Raw genomic sequence first — 21,363 nt, forward strand, 5'->3', positions numbered from 1 at the left:
GCAGACTTTTAGATTGCACTTTCTATTCCTCTTCCTTGCATTATTATTTTTTTTAATAACAATTATCACCATCTCCTGTACTACTGTAAATAACTTGTTTATTGGCTTCTCCCCTCTCTAGAATGTAAGCTTCTCAGTATTAGGGGAGGGAAAAGAACGTTACCTCTACTTCTTGGCTGAGAAGAAAAGGTTAACAAGAGAAAAACAAATAGAAATTTATTAACACATATACCTCATACATACATAAGAGATACGCAAGGAAAAGACTTAGAATGCCAACTTAAATACTATCTTCAGGTAGACAAAAGAAAGGTGTGTGTTGGGGCTGGGTGGGTAGCTGTAGGACCAGCTATGGGAAGTGACCAGGGAAAGGAAAGGAAACAAGCTCAAGTTTTGCTATGCAGATTTAGGTTAGTGTCTCCTCCATTGATAAGTGTCTTGTGATTCAGTAATGCTGTTCTAGGCACAGAGAGGAAGACACCTTTACAAATGGAGATTTCCTTTATAAATGTACATTTCCCTTCCAAAAGGGTATTCTAGTTTGTTTTCAGAGTTTCTCTTGTGTCTACTTTCTCAAATTAACCTCTGCCAAAGAGGTATGTTTCGGGGTGGCATGTTCTGCTATCCCCCTGCATTTAGGAAGAATTTGAGGAATGACTCAATCTCTATTTTGCAAATAATGAAAAAAGACTGATAAATTAGGCAACCTGTCCAAGATCACAGAGGCAGCATTTAGCCAAGGTGGGATTCCAATCCAGGTCTCCAAGATACAGTATACTTTTGTTTTTTCTCTGTTGTGCTGCAATTTATGCCACAGATGGCATCCAGGATACAGAAGCAGCTGCTGTCTCCAACATTCCTGAAAGGGAATCACGAGAACTGGATTCCATTTATGACTCGACCTTAATACTGGCTAACAATTATTTAATTTCGTGGGGCTCAATTATGCTTAGCTGTAAAAACGGCTTTTGGATCAACCACCAATCTTTTAAAGGTCTTTTAATTCGAAAACTAAAAATCTTGACATCCGAGAAGGGATAGGATTCATTGGTTTTTTTCCAAGCGGCTTCATTCCCTACGGGCTGGCAACCGTCTACTGGCCCAAGGATTACCCCTTCCCATCCTAGCCTGGCGGCCGCCTCCTCCCCTTACACCTCGAGCAATGCAGGTGCTGTCATTCACTCCAACCTCGGCCTCGCTACACCCAGAGCAGATTCTGAGGGGAACCCGCAACAACTTCCTCCGCGCGCCTAGGGCCCCGGAAGTGACGTCTGTGCGTGCGTGCCGGGCGCTCGCGGCGCCGGGGGCGGGGCTTGAGAGAGGGAGGGCCGGCAAGAGGGCGGGTTGTGGACTGGCGGAGCGGGGACCCACTCGAGCGACCCGCGGAGAGCAGCGGTCCCGACGCCCGTGGAACCGCAGACCAGGTACGGAGCAGACGGACGCGGGCCGAGGCTGGCGCGGCTCTCGGCTGCGGGCGGCGGGGCGGCGGCGCCGTCCGAGCGGGGGCTGCTGGGTCATTCGCCCGTGCCGTCTACCCGGCCGGGGCCGTTGTGCCTCGGTGCTTCCAGCCGCGGTCTGTCCCAACCCCGGGCCCCGCGGTGCGGCCCTGACTAGCCCCAGGCAGTCGCCGGCCGGCTTAATTCTGTCGTGCTCTGCCCGTTTCAGGCGCTCGTCGCCAAGTTCTGCGCGGCCCGGCCCAACTCCGACGGACAGGCGCTTGTCATTTCCTGGTCCCCTCCTGCCACCCGTCCACTCCTCGCAGGATGGCTTCCCTCTGGCCGGCTTCCTCTTCACTGTCCAGCTCTCGGAGTCCGAGGGGACACCTGTGGTGGCGGCCGGTCGGCTCGTGCCCCGGGCCGCTCGGGGGTCCGTCGGGATTGACGGCTCAGACCCAGATCGCAGCCCCGCCTTGGCCGGGGCGTCGGGACTTCACGAACCTGCGTCGGTCTTGCGGAGGGAAAGGTCCCGGAGCAGGGAGGGTGCAGTCTTTCGTGGTGCGGGGACTTGAAGACTTGTCCTAACTTTCGCCCGGTGGTTGAGGGGGAACTTGTGGGCCTGGGGTTAGGAGCAGAAGTCCCTGCTTCCGAACTGTCTCGGAGGGGAACAGAGGTGATGCCCATCACGGAAGTTTAGTCAGAGGGAGGGAGGCACTCAGCCGCTTTAGAGAGTAGGTCACAGACATCTGGTGGTGCCTCAGCGCCCGTGACCAAGCCCTGTGGTTGGGAAATACGTCAGTGGACTCGTTTTGCCCTTGAGATTAGACGTGAAAATTTGTCAGGACGAGTTTACAGCATCACTAGCGGAGTAGGTTTTTGGATGAGAAGAGTTTTGGCTGTTCTTGTTTGTTGGTTTTGTTTTGAAATTAATAATAATAATGGTTGTACTTTTTTTTCCCTGTAAACCTGAAACTGCTTTTTTTTTTTTTTTTTTTTTCCTGAAGGCAGACGCTTAACCGTCTGAGCCTCCCAGGCGCTCCTGTAACTGCTTTTTAAAAAGCCTGTTAATTAAAATAGTTGTAACAAGAAAGCTTGCCGGTCGGGTAAAATTGGATTATATTATTAATCCGTTTAATGATAAATAACGTTAACTTTTTTTAAGATTTTATTTATTTATTTGACAGAGAGACAGTGAGAGAGGGAACACAGCAAGGGAGTGGGAGAGGGAGAAGCAGGCTTCCCGCTGAGCGGGGAGCCCGATGCGGGGCTCGATCCCAGGACCCTGGGATCATGACCTGAGCCGAAGGCAGATGCTTAACGACTGAGCCACCCAGGCGCCCCTAACGTTAACTTTTAAGAGATACTGGTTCTTATGCGGAAGATTAAGACGTGTTCAGGATTTGAAATGTCACTAACCTTCCAAGCAATCGTGTTTCTTCTCTCTAGAGAGGGACAGTGAGGGTACTTTTCAACACAACGTCGTTAGAGCTGAGATAGAGCCCTGAGGAGAGACACTGCAGGGTGTGGAGGGTGAAGAAAGATAATCAGCGAATACTTTATGGAAGTGTCTTGAAGAATGAGTAACTTTGAAATCAGGTTGGGTGGGAATGTGGAGGTGGGCCGAGTAACAGGAGAATAGGCCAGTAACTCACTACTGGGAGGTGGTTTTTGCAAAGTAAAAAAGTGCTGGGCAGAGATGCAGGAGCTTCGGCTTTTATCTGGCGATGACAAAACCAAAGAAGGGTCTCTGCGTGATTAAAATGGAATTTTATGTAGATCTTATGCACTGGCTGCTATTTTGCTGAGGAAGACTGTGTGTACCCAATGTAGAGCTTGATTATGTGCTCATTAAATGTTTGAATTGAGTGTTATGCTCATTTACTAGTTGTTTCATTGTGTAAAAAGTGTCTGACCCTGCTCATTTGTAAGCTTCTGTAAACAGGAATTCTGCTTTTATCTGTTTGCATACCTAATCCAAGTTGGGCATTCACAAGTGTTCCGTGAGTACTTGTTAACTTAATGAGAATTCATTGATTTCTGATGTTGGTTGTCAGTGGGAAAAAAAAAACTCCGTCAGTACTTAACTTATTTTAATATCTACTTATAGGAGAACTAAGATCTTGTTTCATTTACTTGTGTCAGTCTTTGGCTAGAGGCATAGAATTTCAGTCTTGACTGTGAGTTTAATTTTTGGCACATGTGTTTTTATTGGTTGCATAGGAAACATCTGTAGCAGAAATGACCCATCCCTAAAATGTGGAAGATACCTGTGTAACACACCTGTCTATTCTGTGACTCAGAATAGAAATGCTATTAAGTGGCTTCTTAACCCATAAATAAAGTTATCACACCAGAAACAAGAGTTTCACAATAGAAGTCAAACATTTTGAAAGTCTTATTAAATGCTCATTTCTATCATAAAGCATTGTAGAGACATTAGAGTTTCATACGACTGGAATGCCTGGAAATAATTCAGAGTATTGTTGAATAAACAGGAGAAACAACAGTGGACTTACCTCCATCCCACTTGATATTATATAACTTATATTTTGTTTGATATTTGGATAAAGCTCCTAAAATGCTCTAAGAAAAAGCTGTACCTTTATGGTGCTGCTTTCAAGTTGGAGTGTGAGATTCCTGTGTTTGAAGAAGTTTCTGTCAGTGGGGTAGAAATTGTAATTTTTATTACAAAATAGAACATTTTTTCATGTTTCTGGTAGCATAGCTTACTTGTTTATGGTCACCAGGAAGGTGAAGAACTAATTATAATCCATTAATTAGATAAATATGTAGTTAGAAGTCCTAAGTTATGATCAGAGTATGAGTTCATGAATGGGTTAGATTGTACACGCTAAGATTCTTAAGCTTTTTATTTTCCTCAAATGGCATCAAGGAGCTTGCTGAAATCCCTGAGGCAGGAATGTAGCAAAATCCTTAAAGCAGTAATGTAGCAAGAACCTTTGGGGCTCTAAATTCTGTGTTGTTTCACCTTAAGGTGTGGTTGGCAGCATCCTCTATGCTAGGCACAGGCCAGCTCAGAAGGAGTTGTACAGAAATCATTTTTGAAGCTAGTCTCTTCAATTCCCATTCAGAATAAATAATTGTAATTGCATTTATGGTGATTTGGTCTGTATTTTAAAATTAAAAATGACTTTTGGGTGATTTTTACATGGGATATATTTATAATTTTCTGTGTGCTCCACAGTTAAAAATACATCATGAAAGTTTTATTTTTATAGTTCCTGTTGTTAGAATTTCCTAATTTTAGACACAGTATTTGCAAAAGCACTTTCTTTTTTCTTTGGGAGCACAGAAAAGGTAATGCCTTTACAAGTTGAACTCATAAAATACTTATTAATGGAAGAAAACATCTTAGTGTGTTATAATATTTAAGTGGAGCATGTCATTTACTTAATGTCACATCTTGTTCCAGAAAGGATTCATAATGGCTTACAAAAATACAGCATGTTATTGAGAACATACAGAAATAAAGGGGTGATGAATTTAGCACTGAGGGAGAAAAATTATGATGAAAATACATCTGTAAGATCCTCATTAAGATGGAATGAGATCTGTACACAAAGTACTTAGACTGAAGTCTTAAATATTTGTTAGAAGGCCACAAATATGACTGCTTTTTAATAGCCAGTTCAGAGAAAAATATAATCAGTTGCATAGTTAAGTGACCATAAGATAAAAGACCAATTTCTCTTTTGGATTCTGAGACTCCTTGTATTGACAAATTCCTCAACTACATCGTTAAGTAAATAACGGCATGCATCTCAAAGGACTGTGTTGTGTTTTACTTTGTTTTTTAGTTAAAAGTCTTTGTTGCCTCATTGTGCAGGTTGATGACAGAACATCGAAACGTAATTCAGTAAAAGCAGTCCTGGTGCTGGCAAAATAATGTGATCTAAGTACTTAGATTTCTACGCTAATTTAATTTAAGGATCTGTTTTAGATTATCTAGATAAGTAGATGGGGATTGTACATTCTTCAGGTTACCTTCCATAAATATTTTCTCAGTGGAGCTTTTTGTTATAGATTTATCAGCAGTGGGGTGTGTTTGTGCTTCCTGACAAGTTCCTCGAGTACATCTATTTTTTATGTTGTTTTATATTGTTTAATCACAGAGCCATATTTTTGGCAGGCATGCTTTATTTTCATGGGGATTATGAAAATGGAGGAGTCTGACAAGAACAAATACTTAAATGTAAATCACCTTACCTTCATATAGAGATGGTCTTAGGGAATACCAAACAGCAGACCTAACATTCATTTCCAGAAGTAGGTTCAGGCTGTTAGCTGCAGCACAGAAAATGTTGGCTTGAAAAGTCCAGGCATATAATTTATTTTTTTAAGACGGGAACAGATCCATTCATCTTAGATGGAGTGTCTAGATAATATATTTGTATTTTGCTCAAGCTAAAAAGCTGCCTGTTTAAGTAATAATAGTTCAGATTTATCAAGTGCTAGCATGGGCCAGGCACTATGTGAGTAATAAATCCTTCACATGTGTGATCTCAATGTTGTCCTTTCCCCTCACCCTTCTTAAAGATATAAAGAAATGTGGTTCAACAAAACTTGTTTCAGGTCATACAAGAGGTGATGGAGATTTGAACTCTGGTAGTCTGACCGAATCAGTGGTCTGCACCTAACCATGACTTTATAATACCTGCAGCAGACTAGACTGTGAGCTCACAAGGTGAGACCAGACATATACACTTAACAGAGGTAGGCACATTGGCAAGTATTGGAACCCACCATTACAAAAGGGCCTTGAACAGTTTGGGATCTTCCTATCCAGATAATGGTCAGGGAGCCACAACTTTAAGGCATTTGGCTGGCCACAGTCTGTAAAGCTGGTGGGGGGCAATCTTCTAAGCATGCATCAGGATCAGCAGAGTGGGGATATTATTTCATGTGTTTGCATTTAAAATGCATATATTTTTTCTTTCTGTTTGCTCTAAATTTGTTTTGAGATCAGGAAAGCCACAATAATATTTATAAAGGTAGTGCACCATTCTAGAAAAAGAGGTTGATATTCATATTTTAGAGTAAACTTTAGCTGGTGGTCTCACTGCTGTGTTGGTGTTGTTTTGTTGTTGTTTTTTAAGATTTTATTTATTTATTTGACAGAGAGAGAGAGAAAGTGCACAAGCAGGGGGGCAGCCGAGGGAGAGGGAGAAGCAGATTCCCCACTGAGCAGGACCCTGGGATCATGACCTGAGCCGAAGGCAGACACTTAACTGACTGAGCCACCCAGGTGCCCCAACACTGCTGTGATTTGGGATGAATTTAGGTTATACTTTTGTTGTAATGCCATTGCAGGGTGTATGTGTTCTTAAGCCTCATTCTGTTTCATTAGGAATTGTATTGCACTAAAGTTGTGCAGATAAGTAAACCATTATTTATTGTGCATTTTCATATGCAGCTATTTCAGGTAATTCCAATTTTTTTTGAAGTATTATAATATAGTTCCTATAGTATATTGTAAATTGTGACCTAGTCTATGAAACTGCAGAGTAGAGAACATCCTTATTCATCTTTAATCAGTAAACAATAGGTGGAACTGTTGTTGCCTAAATGTAGTTATGTAACTTAGTGGTTCCTTAATTGCATTTCCATAGAGCTTTTGACATTGTTTTTTAAACATGTTCCTGAAAAATGACTTGGGCTAGTGACCACAGTTTTTTTTTTTTTTTTAAGATTTTATTTATTTATTTGACAGAGAGAGACACAGTGAAAGAGGGAATACAAAGCAGGGCGAGTGGGAGAGGAAGAAGCAGGCTTTCCACTGAGCAGGGAGCCCCATGCGGGGCTCCATCTCAGGACCCTGGGATCATGACCTGAGCCGAAGGCAGACGCTTAAGGGCTGAGCCACCCAGGCGCCCCGTGACCACAGTTTTCAATAGGATATTACAAGAAGAATGCAAATAAAAAATGTGAAAACAAAAAACAGAACTGTAGGCTGATGAAATAAAATGTCTAAAATCCATTGTAATTAGTGTCTCAGGAAGTAATATGCTTGGCTTCTACTTAGCAAGTTGGATTATATCTTTATTTGTATAAATTAATTAGCCATTCCAAGTGTGGGAAGTGTGTAGATATTATTTGAGGTTTCAAATGTTGTGTAGTCATGGGTGGACACATCTTAAGTATCATTTATGAGGAATAATCAGATGGCAAAGTGTTTTCACCCATATGCTAACTGCTCAGTATTTAAGTTCTTTGAATATCAACTGTATGTAAACACTGCTTTCTCCCAAGAGCCTACTTTTGTTCTTGGACATATTTGGTAACAAATTGCAGACACTTTTTTGACGTTGTTGCTAACCACAAGAGGTTATAGGCTATTTCTTTCAAGAAGAACTCTCCAATCCCTGTATGGACCACCAAAAAAAAAAAAAGAAAGAAAAAATAAGAACTTTTGCTTTTTTAGTACTTTGGTCTAGTAATTGAATAAATAAATTAGAAAATAAAAATCTCAACTTATTAATTTATTTAAAATAGTGCTTGAGAAGTAAGCTGAGATTCTTTTGAAGTTTAAAGTTCTTAGATTCTAACAGAAAAACTGATCAGGAGGTCGGTTCTAGGCCTAACCAATTCCAGCTCCAAACACAACCACTAATGGTTATGATGGTGAGTCTGCCATTTAGGTAAGTGTAATGCAAAGATGTCAGTTTACATTCTTCAGTCAAAGCTCGAGCTCTATTTGGAAAAGGAGAGCCTAAGTACTTTCTTAAAGTTTTGTTTTTTCTTTTTCTGAGGGTTTAATTTCAGGAAATCTAGTTTTTATAGTTATAAATTTTAGTGACTTTTCAAACTACCTAGTCTGGTAAACACTATATTACCCCAGAATACCTTCTGTTGTGTAAAATGGTCTTATCTTTTTTTTGTGTGATTAAAAAAGTTATTTACTATTTTATATAAGCATTTCAAAATTCCCATAAGGTATGTGTGAGTTTTATTGTATTGCAAAGAAGTCTGGTATTTATGCTCTATGCTGTTGTAGAGTTCTACCCTTTGAGCTGCCATAGATTTTCCCAAATGGAATTGGTTGCAGCCAGTGCTTTGCATTGGCCTTCAAAGGCCATTCGTAAAAGTATTCTTCTTAGCTCCCAGTGATTACTAATTTCTACCTGCTTGGCTCACATTAGAATTTTCTTGGTGGATTAACACTGTTATCCTTTAATCATTGGTAATACTTTTTGCCTTAAAGTCTACTTTGTATGGTATCACTACAGCGTTACTTAAGCTTTCTTTAGGTAAATGTTGCATGCTGTATCTTTTTCCATCCCTATATTTTCATTTTTTTTATCCTAGCATCTTGATGTTGAATTTAGTTTTTTTCTTTAGTATAAATTTTAGTTTTTAAATTAGAATATTTAGTCCATTTTCATGTAATGCGATTGTCACTATATTTGGTGTTAGATCTACCATCTTTTGATAAGTTTTCTTTTTGACTCACCAGTTTTGTTCCTTTTTCCTTTTTTCTTGCCTTCTCTTGGATTATTATTCGGTTAGTATTTAATGTTTTCCCTCTAGTAATTGCTTAGTTACACATTCTTTTACTATCCTTTTTGTGATTATTACTATCAGTTATAACATACACCCTTGACTTGCTGCAGTCTAATACAAATTATAACTTTCATCACTTCTCCAGTAATGCTGGAACTTTAGTTACTAATTCAATTTGTCTTTTTCCTGCCTTGTTGCATTACTGTTTTACTCATTTATTCTACCTATTTTTTTAAGACCTGTAAGAAATTATTGTTTTTTTGTAATCAGTATTTATGTGCATTTACTTACATATTTACTGTTTACATTACTTTTCGACCCTTCCTTTATTTCTTTGTTTCTCTTTGGCATAGACATTTTTCTTTCCATTTGAAGAGTTCCCGCTCCTATTTTTTCTAATGCAAGTGGGCCCATAATGAATTCTTTATAATTTTTTTTTTTTATTTTTAGAGAGAGAGTGCGCATGAGTGGTGTGGTCGGGAGTGTGGAGAGGGGCAGAGGGAGAGAGAGAATCCCAAACGGGCTCAACGTGGAGCCTGACGTTGGGCTTGATCTCATGATCCTGGCCTGAGCCTAAATCTAGAGTAAGACGCTTAACTGACTGAGCCACCCAGGCACCCCTATTCTGCCTTTATTTTTAAAGGAAACAGTTATTAAGCACTACATTCTAGGTGGGCTTTTTTTTTTTTTTTTTTTCCAGCCTTTTCAAGAGGTCATTTTATTGTCTTACGGTTTTTATGATTTCTTTTGAAAATTTAGCTGTTTTATTGTTGCACCTATGAAAGTGATGTGCTTCTTTTCCACTAGCTACTTTTAAAAGTTTCTCTTTGTTTTTGATTATCAACAGTTAAGTATGCTGTATCTGTGTGTTTGTGTTTTCTGCTTTGGGGTTCACAGAGTTTCATGAATTTGTGGGTTGTCTTTTTTTTTTTTAAAGATTTTATTTATTTATTTGAGAGAGAGAGAACGAGAGATAGAGAGCATGAGAGGGAAGAGGGTCAGAGGGAGAAGCAGACTCCCTGCTGAGCAGGGAGCCCGATGTGGGACTCGATCCCGGGACTCCAGGATCATGACCCGAGCCGAAGGCAGTCGCTCAACCAACTGAGCCACCCAGGCGCCCCTGTGGGTTGTCTTTTTATCAGTTTTGAAAATTTGCTAAATATTGGTTCTTATTCATTCTTTCCTTTTCTTTTGAGGGACACCAGTTACATACTCCATAGACTTTTCCACAATGTCCCTGATTCTCTTTACACTTTTTTTTTCCCCTGTATTTCCTATTAGTTTTTCCTTCTGCCTCAGTGTGGATGTATTTTATTGACTTGGGTTCCAGTGTCTAATCCTCTCTTCTGTTAGATCTGGTCTGCTATTAAATCTAACCTTTGAATTCTTAATTTTAGTTATACTTTTCAGATCGATTCTTATGATTACAATTCTCAGTTAAAATTCTTCATTTTTAAAATGTTCTTTCCCCCTTTTCTCACCTATTTTTAATCTACTTTTTACCTATTTTTTTTAAATAGGGAATTTATTTATTTTTTTTTAAAGATTTTATTTATTTATTTGAGAGAAAGAGATAGAGAGCACGAGAGGGAAGAGAGTCAGAGGGAGAAGCAGACTCCCTGCTGAGCAGGGAGCTCAATGCGGGACTCTATCCCGGGACTCCAGGATCATGACCTGAGCCGAAGGCAGTCGTTTAACCGACTGAGCCACCCAGGCGCCCTAAATAGGGAATTTAAATAACTGTCATTATTAAAAGTCTTTCTGTTAACTTCATTGGATCATCTGGGCATCTCTTTCTATTGTCTGTTTTTTTCTTTTTGGTTTTTAATTATGTAAATGCTGGGTGTTGTGAATAAAATGAAGCTCCAGATGATACTCTTCTTTTTCAGAGAGGAAATCTCTCCTCCCTTTTGAGTACGGGCTTATCACCTAGTCTTATTAGGGACTGAGCTAATGGTTGAGGTTGTGTTGCTGGGTTGATTAAGACGGTTTCCCTCTTGTTTACCTTTACTACTATCGAGTAGTCATCCCGGGCTTCAAACTGATAGTGTAGATTCACAGGGGTGTCTTCCCCTGGTGGCTTCTATACTGTAATCTTTGTTTCTTGAGAACAGTGAGATTACTGAAAATTCCACCTTTTTTTTAATGATTTTATTTATTTGAGAGAGAGAGCACATGTGCACAAGCAGTGAGGGAGGGGCACAGTGAGAGGGAGAAGCGGACTCCCTGCTGAACAGGGAGCCTGACCCACTGGTGCTCTATCCCAGGCCCCTGGGATCATGACCTGAGCCAAAGGCAGATGCTTAACTGACTGAGCCACCCAGGCGCACCACCCCCCCACTTTTTTTTTTTTTTTTTTAAAGATTTTATTCTTAAGTAATCTCCACACCCAACGTGGGGGTTAAATTTACAACCCTGAGATCAAGAGTCGCATCTCCACTGACTGAGCCAGCCAGGCACCCCTGAAAATTCCACTCTAGATTTTCAGGTTTTCAGTTTTGTTTTGAAGCCCTCTTCTTTGCAGCTGCAAAATTTGGTAAATGTCCTCAGGGGAAAACCAGCCTTATGTTACACCCAGCTCTCTTTGACTCTCTTTCACTGGGATTTTGGCTTCTTGAGTCTTGCCTTTCCTCTTTTACAAAAGCTCCTGTGGTTCTTCTGCCTAAAGTCTGGATTCTCATCCTTTTGCCCCAGAATCAGGAAATACACTTGCAGCAAAAGTGACTGCAGAATGTCACTTTGTTTCTCTACAGTTCCTCTCTTTTTCCAGAATCCAGAGGCGTCTAGATTGCTTCAGATTTTCTGATGCCTTTAAATATTGATTTAAAAAATGTATCTAGCTTTCCTTGTTCTCAGCAGGAGTGTTGGTCTGCCACAAATTACTCCATTGTATTTAGAAAAGAAAGTCTCCTACCAGTAATGAATTCATGAGAAGAAATTAGTCTTTTAATAATTGTTGTGCTTACTTTATTTTATTTTATTTTTAAGATTTTATTTATTTATTTGACAGAGCCAGAGAGCACAAGTGGAGGGAGTGGCAGAGGGAGAGGGAGAAGCAGGCTCTGCACTTAGCACGGAGCCCGATACGGGGCTCCATCCCAGGCCCCTGGGATCATGACCTGAGCTGAAGGCAGATGCTTAACCATCTGAGCCACCCAGGCGCCCCTGTGCTTATTTTTTATAGCTGTAGTTCTCAAAGAGTAGTCCTTAACCACATCATCTGGGAACTTGTTAGGAATGTAGATTCTCAGGCTCTGCCCCTCACCTCCTGAATCAGAGACTCTGGGTTGGGACCCAGTGCTCTGTGCTTTAACAAGTCCTCCATATGATACTGATGCATGCTAAAATTTGAGAACAACTGCTTCGTAAGTTAGTTGGTTTGCTATTTAAATTATACTTCTACCTTCATTGGGCCCTGGAGAGTGTATATGGGGAAAAAAATGAAAGAAAATGGACTGTGTAGGTACTTTGTTAGTCTTCTGAATAAATAATTTAATAAATTTAGGAAATGCATATCGATTACTCACTCTGTTCCTAACACTGCGTTATGTGCCTGTGAACATGGAATGGACATGTAAGTAAGCTTTTATAATAGAATGTATTACAATAGCTGTATTTATAAAATGCTGTAAGAACCAGAGAGATAGAATTATTCTATCAATGGGAAAAGGGGAGTCAGATGTTATTTGAATGGGGTGAAATTTGAAGGTAGACTAACAGAGTTTTCTAGGCTTGTTCATAAATAAAGTGACCATGTAATTTATTATGCAGAGCAGGTCATTTTTGAGAACCAAAGGGGTGTCTTTATGCTAGGATAGCAGACAAAAGCCAGACGGTTCTCATGAACTGGGATTGTGATTACCCAGTGTATAAAGAGCAAGTGATAACTGTGAACCCACAGTTCTATTATAACTTGTGGAAAACTCATTTCTTTCAATTATTTGTTTACAATTACAGTTTACAATTCTTGATGGTTTTATAGTTTCCTAGGACTCCTCTAAACAAACTAGCACAACCTGGGTGGCTTAAAGCGACACAAATTTATCCTTTCATAGTTCTGGAGGCTAGAAATCTGAAATCAAGGTGTCAGCAGGGCCATGTTCTAGCTCTGAAGGCTGTAGGGAAGATGATTGCTGGCTGTCCTTGTAGTTCCTTGGCTTGCAGCCACATTATTCTGATTTCCACCTCTGTGGCCACATGGCCTCTGTGTCTCTCAGGGCCTTTTTATAAGGATTTAGGGCCCACCCTAATCCCCACCCTAATCCAGTATGACCTCTTTCTATAATTACATCTGCCTAGAGCTTATTTCCAAATCAGGTTTCATTCACAGTATTGAGTTCAGCCTGTCTTTTGAGGGGCCACAGTTCAACCCACAACAGATGGTATGGTTTTTATTTTATTCTATTTTAAGGTTTTATTTATTCACTTGAGAGAGAGAAAGAGATAGAGAGAGCATGAGCAGGTGAGAGGGGCAGAGGGAGGTGGAGGAGAGGGAAACTCCGTGCTGAGCAGGGAGTCCGACACGTGGGGCTCGATCTCAGGACTCTGGGAACATGACCTGAGCCGAAGGCAGATGTTTAACCAACTGAGCCACCCAGGCGCCCCGAGATGGTATGGTTTAGGAACTTTTGAAAGTTCCTGCAATTTAATGGGATTACATTTTTATTACACACAGTATACTTCTCAGAAGCTTAAAACATAATACAAATATGTATTTCATAGAGCCATCTAACAAGTCTGAATAAATTTTCAAACCAGGCAGTTGCTTTTTGTATTTCTCATATCTCATAGATGTGTGTGTGTATCACTTTGCCCAACCACAGCTGGGTGAGGCTAAGGGTGAAATGGCTGCAGCAAAGCGAAAACTAAGGTGTAAGTTTGAGAAAAAACAAAGCTGTTAATGGTTGAAACCACATTATGTACCGCAGTTTGTTGCTAGTGTAAGTGGAGTTAAGAGAGAGAATATTTGGTCATTTACTTAGAAACTGACCAGTTGGGGAATTGGCTGCTTCCCTGGAAGAGAGGATAGAGCATGGTAGGAAGTAGACCAGAGCAGCCAGTTTATTTTTTGCGTGCAAGTTTGAGTTGTTAGCCTGGGAAATGGCATGCTCAGATCGGAGTCATAATTTTACTTATCTGGAGAGGGTGCAGCTTAATACAGTGGAAGATTGTTGTCAAGAACTCACTCTGTAAGAATGCTGCTCTTCTGGCTCTGCTCATTCCAGCAGCACAAACTCCACTTTATATTCCATGGGTTTGATTACAGAGTGGAATTATTTGGGCAGGCTAGTGTTTGGATACTCTGTTTTGTTATATTTAACATTGGAACTCTGCCACTGATTCTCAGTGTGATATATATTTTTTTAAAGATTTATTTATTCATTTGAGAGAGAGCATGAGCCCCGGTGGGGGAGGGGTAGAGGGAGGTGGAGAGAGAATCTCAAGCAGACGCCCCACTGAGCCTGAGGGAGGACTTGATCTCCCGACCCTGAGATCCTGACCTGCGCGGAAATGAAAAGTCTGATGCTCTACTGACTGAGCCACCCAGGCACCCCCTCAGTATGATAGTTACATTCATTTTGGAAGCAATGTATTTAATAATATAAAAGTCAGTGAAATTTGGGTATAGATTTTAAATACTGTCTTTGATTAAAACAATGGTGTCTTCATAATATAAAGTCAGGGACTAAAAGATAACATAAAAAGAGCACCTATAAAAAGAAAAAAGATTATATGTAAACTATGCTTCATCTAAAAAAAGATGACATAGAAAAACAAGCAAAGAACGTGAATAGTTAAATTCTTCAAAGAAGATATGCTCATGGCCAGTAAATATGTATTAAAGATGTTTAATCTTAAGGAAATGCATATTAAAACAATAAATGATTTTTTTTTGCCTTTCAGATTGGCAAAATAAAGACTAATGATGCCTGTTTATGATTTTGTGGGAAAGTAGATTCTCTCATACACCGTAGGTGGGAATGTAGATGGATACAACCATTTTGTGAAGCCAGTTTGGTAGTATATATCAATATTTAAAATGCACAAACCCTTTGACATTCCGTTTCTGTTTCTAGGAAGCTGCTCCCATTTTATGATTGGTCTACTCACATCCTTATCCTGCATATCAGAGATTCACAATTTCTTTTTATTAGTATAATTTCTAAATATGATAAACTACTTCATTGTCCGATTAAAGTATTTGCTTTTCTTTTTCTAAGTAGACCTTTTAAAAACTAGGTAGAAGTTTCAGTTTATATTTAAATCTTTCTTTTTAAATTTTCCTTCAGTTTTTAAGCTTAAATAGCCCTCAGTACTTTAAAAGTTTCATAAATAATTTTAGTTCTTTGTATTTTTCCATTTGTCTTTTAAAAATTTTAACTCTTGGGGCACCTGGGTGGCTCAGTTGTTAAGCATCCGCCTTCGGCTCCGGTCATGATCTCTGCGTCCTGGGATCGAGCCTCGCATCAGGCTCCCTGCTCAGTGGGGAGCCTGCTTCTCCCTCACCCACTCCCCCTGCTTGTGTTCCCTCTTTTGCTGTGTCTCTCTGTTAAATAAATAAAACCTTAATAAAAACTTTTTTAACTCTTTTAAGATACCTGTAATTAATTTGGGAGAGTACCAGGTTGCTGACCAGTTATTTCAGCATTGCTTATTGAAAATTCTCCCCTTCTCCTTCCACTACTACTAAGTTGTTTTTTTTTGTTTGTTTTTAAGATTTTTTTATTATTTATTTATTTGACACAAGAGAGAGAGAGCAGGGGGAGCAGGAGAGAGAGAAGCAGGCTCCCCGCTGAGCAAGGAGCCCGGTGTAGGGCTCAATCCTAGGACCTTGGGATCATGACCTGAGCCAAAGGCAGACGCTTAACCGACTGAGCCACCCAGGTGCCCCAGTTGTTTTATGTATTGTATTAGCATTCATTTTGGAGTCAACCTGTTCTGTATCCATTTGCCAGTTCTGTTTCTAAGTTCACCCTATTTTAACAAGTTTGCTTAAAAAAATTAAAATTCAGGGACACCTGGGTGGCTCAGTCAGTTGGGCGTGTGTCTTCGGCTGGGGTCGTGATCCCCGGGGTCCTGGGATTGAGTCCCGCTTCGGTCTTGCTCTGCGGAGAGCCTGCTTCTCCCTCTGCTTGTGCTCGCTCTCTGACAAATAAGTAAATAAAATCTTTTAAAAATTTTATTTAAAAAATTAAAATTCAATAACTTAATTTAGAAAACTAAAAAAAATCTTGCCTATTATTGCTGAGAAAATAAGGAAAACTTTTGTCAAGTTCAAAAAAGTTTTTTGTAATTTTGTCATTTGTACTAAACTTGAAATTTTTGAAACATTTACCATTTATGTATTTAATTTTCTCAGTAAAAATTGGCATGTCTTACCAACTATTTCAGCCTTCTTTGTATCTCAATTTTTATTGTAAACTATATGATTTTCCTATTACAACATTGATACTATTGTGAATGAGATCTCTTTTTATATTTTCTATCTTGTTATTGTTAGGCTATTTTAAGAGTTCCATAGATTTCATGTATACATATTTAGCTTGTTCCACATAAACATAAATTCTTTTATGTAATTTTAAAATTGTTTCTTCATTTTTCATAGTGTTTTCATTTCTTCTTTCAGGCTTTCTAGATATATAGTTATATCTCCCATACTACACAGCAAGCACCATGAGGACTGAAACTTTACTTTTACTTTTATAAAGTACCTGTCATATAATGTATATCAGTATATAAATATTTGCTAAATAAGTGAGTGATAAGTAGAGAAAGCACTAGAAGAATATAGTGACTTGGGTGATGTTTTTATTTTCTTTGTACTTTATTTTCTTCTTGTCTGTATATCTCAGGTGTTTTAGAGTAAGCATCTTATATTTCTATAAGTGGAGAAAAGCAAATTTAAGGGAAAAAAATTACCTGTAAGTTTTATTTCTTAACTGAGGTCAAAGGACATTTTATCATTTTAGTAGAGTTGATTGAATGTTTCCTATAAATCTCAGCCTTGAGGAGTGATCTATGAGGACATGACGTTGAACCCAAGAATAGGAAGCAGGATTCTCATAAGGAAAATAGTGGGAAGCTCTGCAAATCCACAAAATTTTTTGTTTACCACCACCATAATCAAGATACAGAATTATTCTGTATCTCCCTCATGCCACCCCTTTATAATCATACTCTATGTTGGTATTCCCCAAGACTGCCCCCAGGTTTGGTAATTGGATAGAAGGACTCCTGCACTCCTGGCTATGTTTTATACCTAGTGAAAGGGTACAGAGCAGGATCAATAAAGGAAAATGGTGCATTGAACAGAGTTTAGAGGATACCAAGCATAAACTTCCAAGAATCTAATCCCAGTGGAGTTACACAGGGTGTGTTTAATCCCCCAGCAACAAATTGTAGCAACATATGTGAGGTGTTTTCTGTTCGGGAAACTCACTTAAGCCTTGAATTCCAGGGTTTTTGTTGAAGGTTGGTCAGACAAGCACAACTGCCTTCATGACTGACCACAGTTAATCCAACTCCAGAAAGAAAGCGGGTGTTTACCATACATCACACTATTTGCACGAACCATCTAAACAAGTTCGTATAGTGTACTTCCAAGAGTACAGAACACAAGGACACTTCCAAGACCTCCATTTCCAGAAGCTGACCAAGAGCCAGTCACATACTAAGCAGGCCTTTCTGAGAATGCTTATGATTTTTTAGCAATTGATCCTACTTGGTTAACTCTTTCCCTACCCTCCCTTGTTAGACAGAGTTAGATAGAAATAATGCTGAGCCAGTGTGGAGGTGAGGGTTGGGGAGCTTGGGGAGGTAGTACTTTAGGTAGAATGGCCAGGGAAGGCCTTTCTGGAAGTGTGACATGAAAGCTGAGGCCTTCATGGTGAGAGAGTTGTCACTATGCGAACAGCAGGGCGCACAGCATTCTAGGCATTGGAACATAAGTGCAAAGGCCCCAAAAAAGACAAATGGGAAGAAGGCCTGTGTTCGTTTTCTGTTGTTGCCATAACATATTGCCACAAATTTAGCAGCTTGAAAGAACACCCAGTTATTGTCCCAAAGTTCTGTAAGTCAGAACTCTTGGCTAGCTCAAGTTGGGTACTCTGTTGTGGATCTCAGGAGGTCAAAATTAAGAAATCAGCCAGCCTGGGCTCTTATCTAGAGGCTGTGGGAAAAATCTGCTTCCAGACATACTCATGCTGACAGAATTGAGTTCCATGTGGTTATAGCACTGAGGTCTTCATTTCTTTGCTGGCTGTGAGCCAGGGGTCATTGTCCGCTTCTAGAAGTGGAGAAAAGCAAATTTATTTTTGCTTTACATATTCCTTGGATTACAGTCTGTCCACCTTCAAAGCTGATAGTTCTTTGAATCTGACTTCCCATTCCACCCTCTTTTTCTGATTTTTACAGGCATACCTTGTTTTATTGCACTTTGCTTTATTGAGTTTCACAAATACTGCATTTTTGTAAATTAAAGGTTTGTAAGGCAACTCTGCATTGAACAAATCTGTTGGCACCATTTTTCCAACAGCATTTGCTCACTTCATGTTTCTGTGTCACAAGACCTGGTAATTCTTGTAATATTTCAAATGGTTTCATTATTTGTTATAGTATCTGTGATCAGTGATTACAACTCGCTGAAATCTCAGATGGTTAGCAGTTTTTAGCAATAAAGTATTTTTTTAGCAATAAATATGTCTTTAATTTAAAGTGTGTACTTTTTTTTAGATATAATACTATTAAACACTTTTAGACTGTAGTATAGTGTAAACCTAATGTTTATGTGCACTGGGAAACCAAAACATTTATTTGACTCACTTTATTGTGACATTTGCTTTATTGTGGTTGTCTGGGACCCAGCCTGCAAGATCTCCAAGATATGCCTGTATTTTATTTATTCATTCATTCATTCATTTATTATTTAAAAAAAGATTTTATTCATTTTTGAGAGAGAGACAGAGCACAAGCAGGGGTGGGGCAGAAGAAGAGGGAGAAGCAGATGCCCCCCTGAGCTGGGAGCTCGACATGGGGCTCTATCCCAGGATCTGGAGATCATGACCTGAGCCAAAGGCAGACACTTAACCATTTGAGCCACCCAGGTGCCCCTATACCTGTATTTTAAAAACAACTTTATTGAGGTATATCATTCACATATAGAACTCAGCTATTTAAAGATCAGACAATTCAATGGCAACCATCATGACAGCCAACTTTAGAATATTTTCATCATCTCAAAAAGAAACCTCATACTCTTGAGCTATCTTCGTTATTCCCATCCTCTCCCCCTTAGTCCTAAGCAACTGCTAATCTGCTTTCTGTCTTTGTAGATTTACCTGTTCTGGACGTTCACATGAAGGGGATCGTATAATATGTGGTCTTTTATCACTGGCTTCTTTCACATAGCGTAATGTTTTCAAGGTTGATCTTGTTGTGGCGTATATCCGTACTTAATTCCTTTTTATGACCAAGTAATACCCCATTGTATGGATTTATTACAATTTGTTTATCCATTTATCAGTTGATGGACGTTTGGATTGTTTCCACCTTTTGGCTATTGTGGATAATGTTGTTATAAACATTTGTTACAGGGGTGCCTGGGTGGCTCAGTCCGTTAAGCGTCTGCCTTCAGCTCAGGCCTGGGATTGAACCCCACGTTAGTCTCCCTGTTTGGCAGGGAGTCTGCTTCTCCCTCTGCCCCACCCCCCTCCACCATGCTCGTGTTTGATACAGTCACATTTGTCTATTTTTCCTTTTGTTGCTTATGCTAGTTTTTGGTGTCATATCCAAGAAATTGTTGCCAAATCTGATGTCATGAAGTTTTTTTCCCCTATGTTTTTTTCTAGGAGTTTTATAGTTTCATGTGTTACATTTAGGTCTTTAATCCAATATTAGTCCTTTCTTAAAGTGTTCTTTATATTATTGAGAAGGAAATAAGAAGTGTTTTCTTTAGTATAACTGTCAGGACGGATGGGCCTACCTCCATCCCTCCCTCCCTCCCTTCCAGATTTTAAGTAATCCCTACACCCAGTGTGGGGCTCTAACCCACAACTCCAAGATCAAGATCACATGCTCCAACCGAGCCAGCCAGGTACCCCAGGAACTTGTTATATTTAAACTCTTTTTCCCTCCCTCTCTGTGTTCCTTCCCTCCCTTACAGCTTGAAGATTATGGACTCACATTTTTTTTTTTAGATTTTTATTTGTTTATTTGACAGAGAGACAGTGAGAGAGGGAACACAAGCAGGGGGAGTGGGAGAGGGAGAAGCAGGCTTCCCGTGGAGCAGGGAGCCCAGTGATGCGCGGCTCCATCTCAGGACCCTGGGATCATGACCTGAGCCGAAGGCAGATGCTTAACAACTGAGCCACCCAGGCGCCCCTGGACTCACCTTTTTTTTCTTAATTGCTGTGCTAATAGAAGAATGATAGTGAATTCATTTACAACATCACTTTCTTATTTACTTGATTAGCAGGAAGAAGATGAGCCTTAAGTCTGAACGCCGAGGAATTCATGTGGATCAGTCAGAGCTCCTTTGCAAGAAAGGATGTGGTTACTATGGCAACCCTGCTTGGCAGGGTTTCTGCTCCAAGTGCTGGAGGGAAGAGTACCACAAAGCAAGGCAGAAGCAGATTCAGGAGGATTGGGAACTGGCAGAGCGGTAAAAGGACTTAAATAGGGGTGGTTTAACTGTGATATGATTGGATATACAGTTCTGTCACTGTCAAAATCCATTTTTCTCTCCTGTTGTGAGCTGTCAACAAGTCAGCTTAATATTAAGAGAAATGAAATTTTTTACCCTTTTCTTCTCAGTCAGCATTTAATGAATAGCTTTCAGTGATTACTTCATTTTCATCTTTATTCCTTTAATTATTTTGTGTTTAGAGTGTGTTAGTCTGAGTTCTCTAATATAGATAATAGGCTTCTTGGACTAGAAGAATGCATATACACATACTTCATAGTGAAGGTCAACTAAGGTAATATCTGTGATGTCCCTAGCACAGAACTTGGCACATGGCTCTCATCAAGCATCATTTTCCTCATTCTTATAATATATTCAGCATGGCATCTGACATGGTCATAAACACAATAGTAGAAACTTGTTGATTTGTATACATGGCCCTTGCATTTTGGAAACTTAACTTTTTCTTAAAAATGGGGTTTGTTAGTGAAAAGTAGTTTATATTATCCAGAAATATGATTATGGTAAAAAGTAAAAGATAGAATGGATGGTGAGCATAGGGATGAATAAAATACCATGCATGATGTTACTCTTTTGCCAAACAACCCAGAAACAATAAAACTTCTCCATAAAAGAAAGTCAGACTGAACTCTGACAGCTTTTGCTAGTTTTTTTTTTATATCTACTCAGCTGTATTTGTTGAGTGACCACTTTGCTTGCATTTGT

General features: G+C 39.7%; 1 protein-coding gene across 4 annotated transcripts in view; it reads left to right on the plus strand.

Moving 5' to 3' along the window:
* Positions 1-304: 304 nt before the first annotated feature.
* RABGEF1 (RAB guanine nucleotide exchange factor 1) overlaps positions 305-21,363 on the plus strand; it is a 59,200-nt gene continuing 38,141 nt past the window's right edge. For 2 of the 4 annotated variants that reach the window (XM_027610340.1, XM_027610342.1), the window contains exons 1-2: positions 306-1,424; positions 20,428-20,616. In XM_027610340.1, coding sequence (XP_027466141.1) covers positions 20,438-20,616 — 179 coding nt within the window. In that variant the 5' untranslated portion in view covers positions 306-1,424; positions 20,428-20,437. Of the gene's footprint in view, positions 1,425-20,427; positions 20,617-21,363 lie in introns of all 4 variants that reach the window. The other 2 variants (XM_027610341.1, XM_027610343.1) reach the window with 2 other exon arrangements.

This window comes from Zalophus californianus, chromosome 10, assembly GCF_009762305.2.
Source record: "Zalophus californianus isolate mZalCal1 chromosome 10, mZalCal1.pri.v2, whole genome shotgun sequence".
Classification (NCBI taxonomy): domain Eukaryota; kingdom Metazoa; phylum Chordata; class Mammalia; order Carnivora; family Otariidae; genus Zalophus; species Zalophus californianus.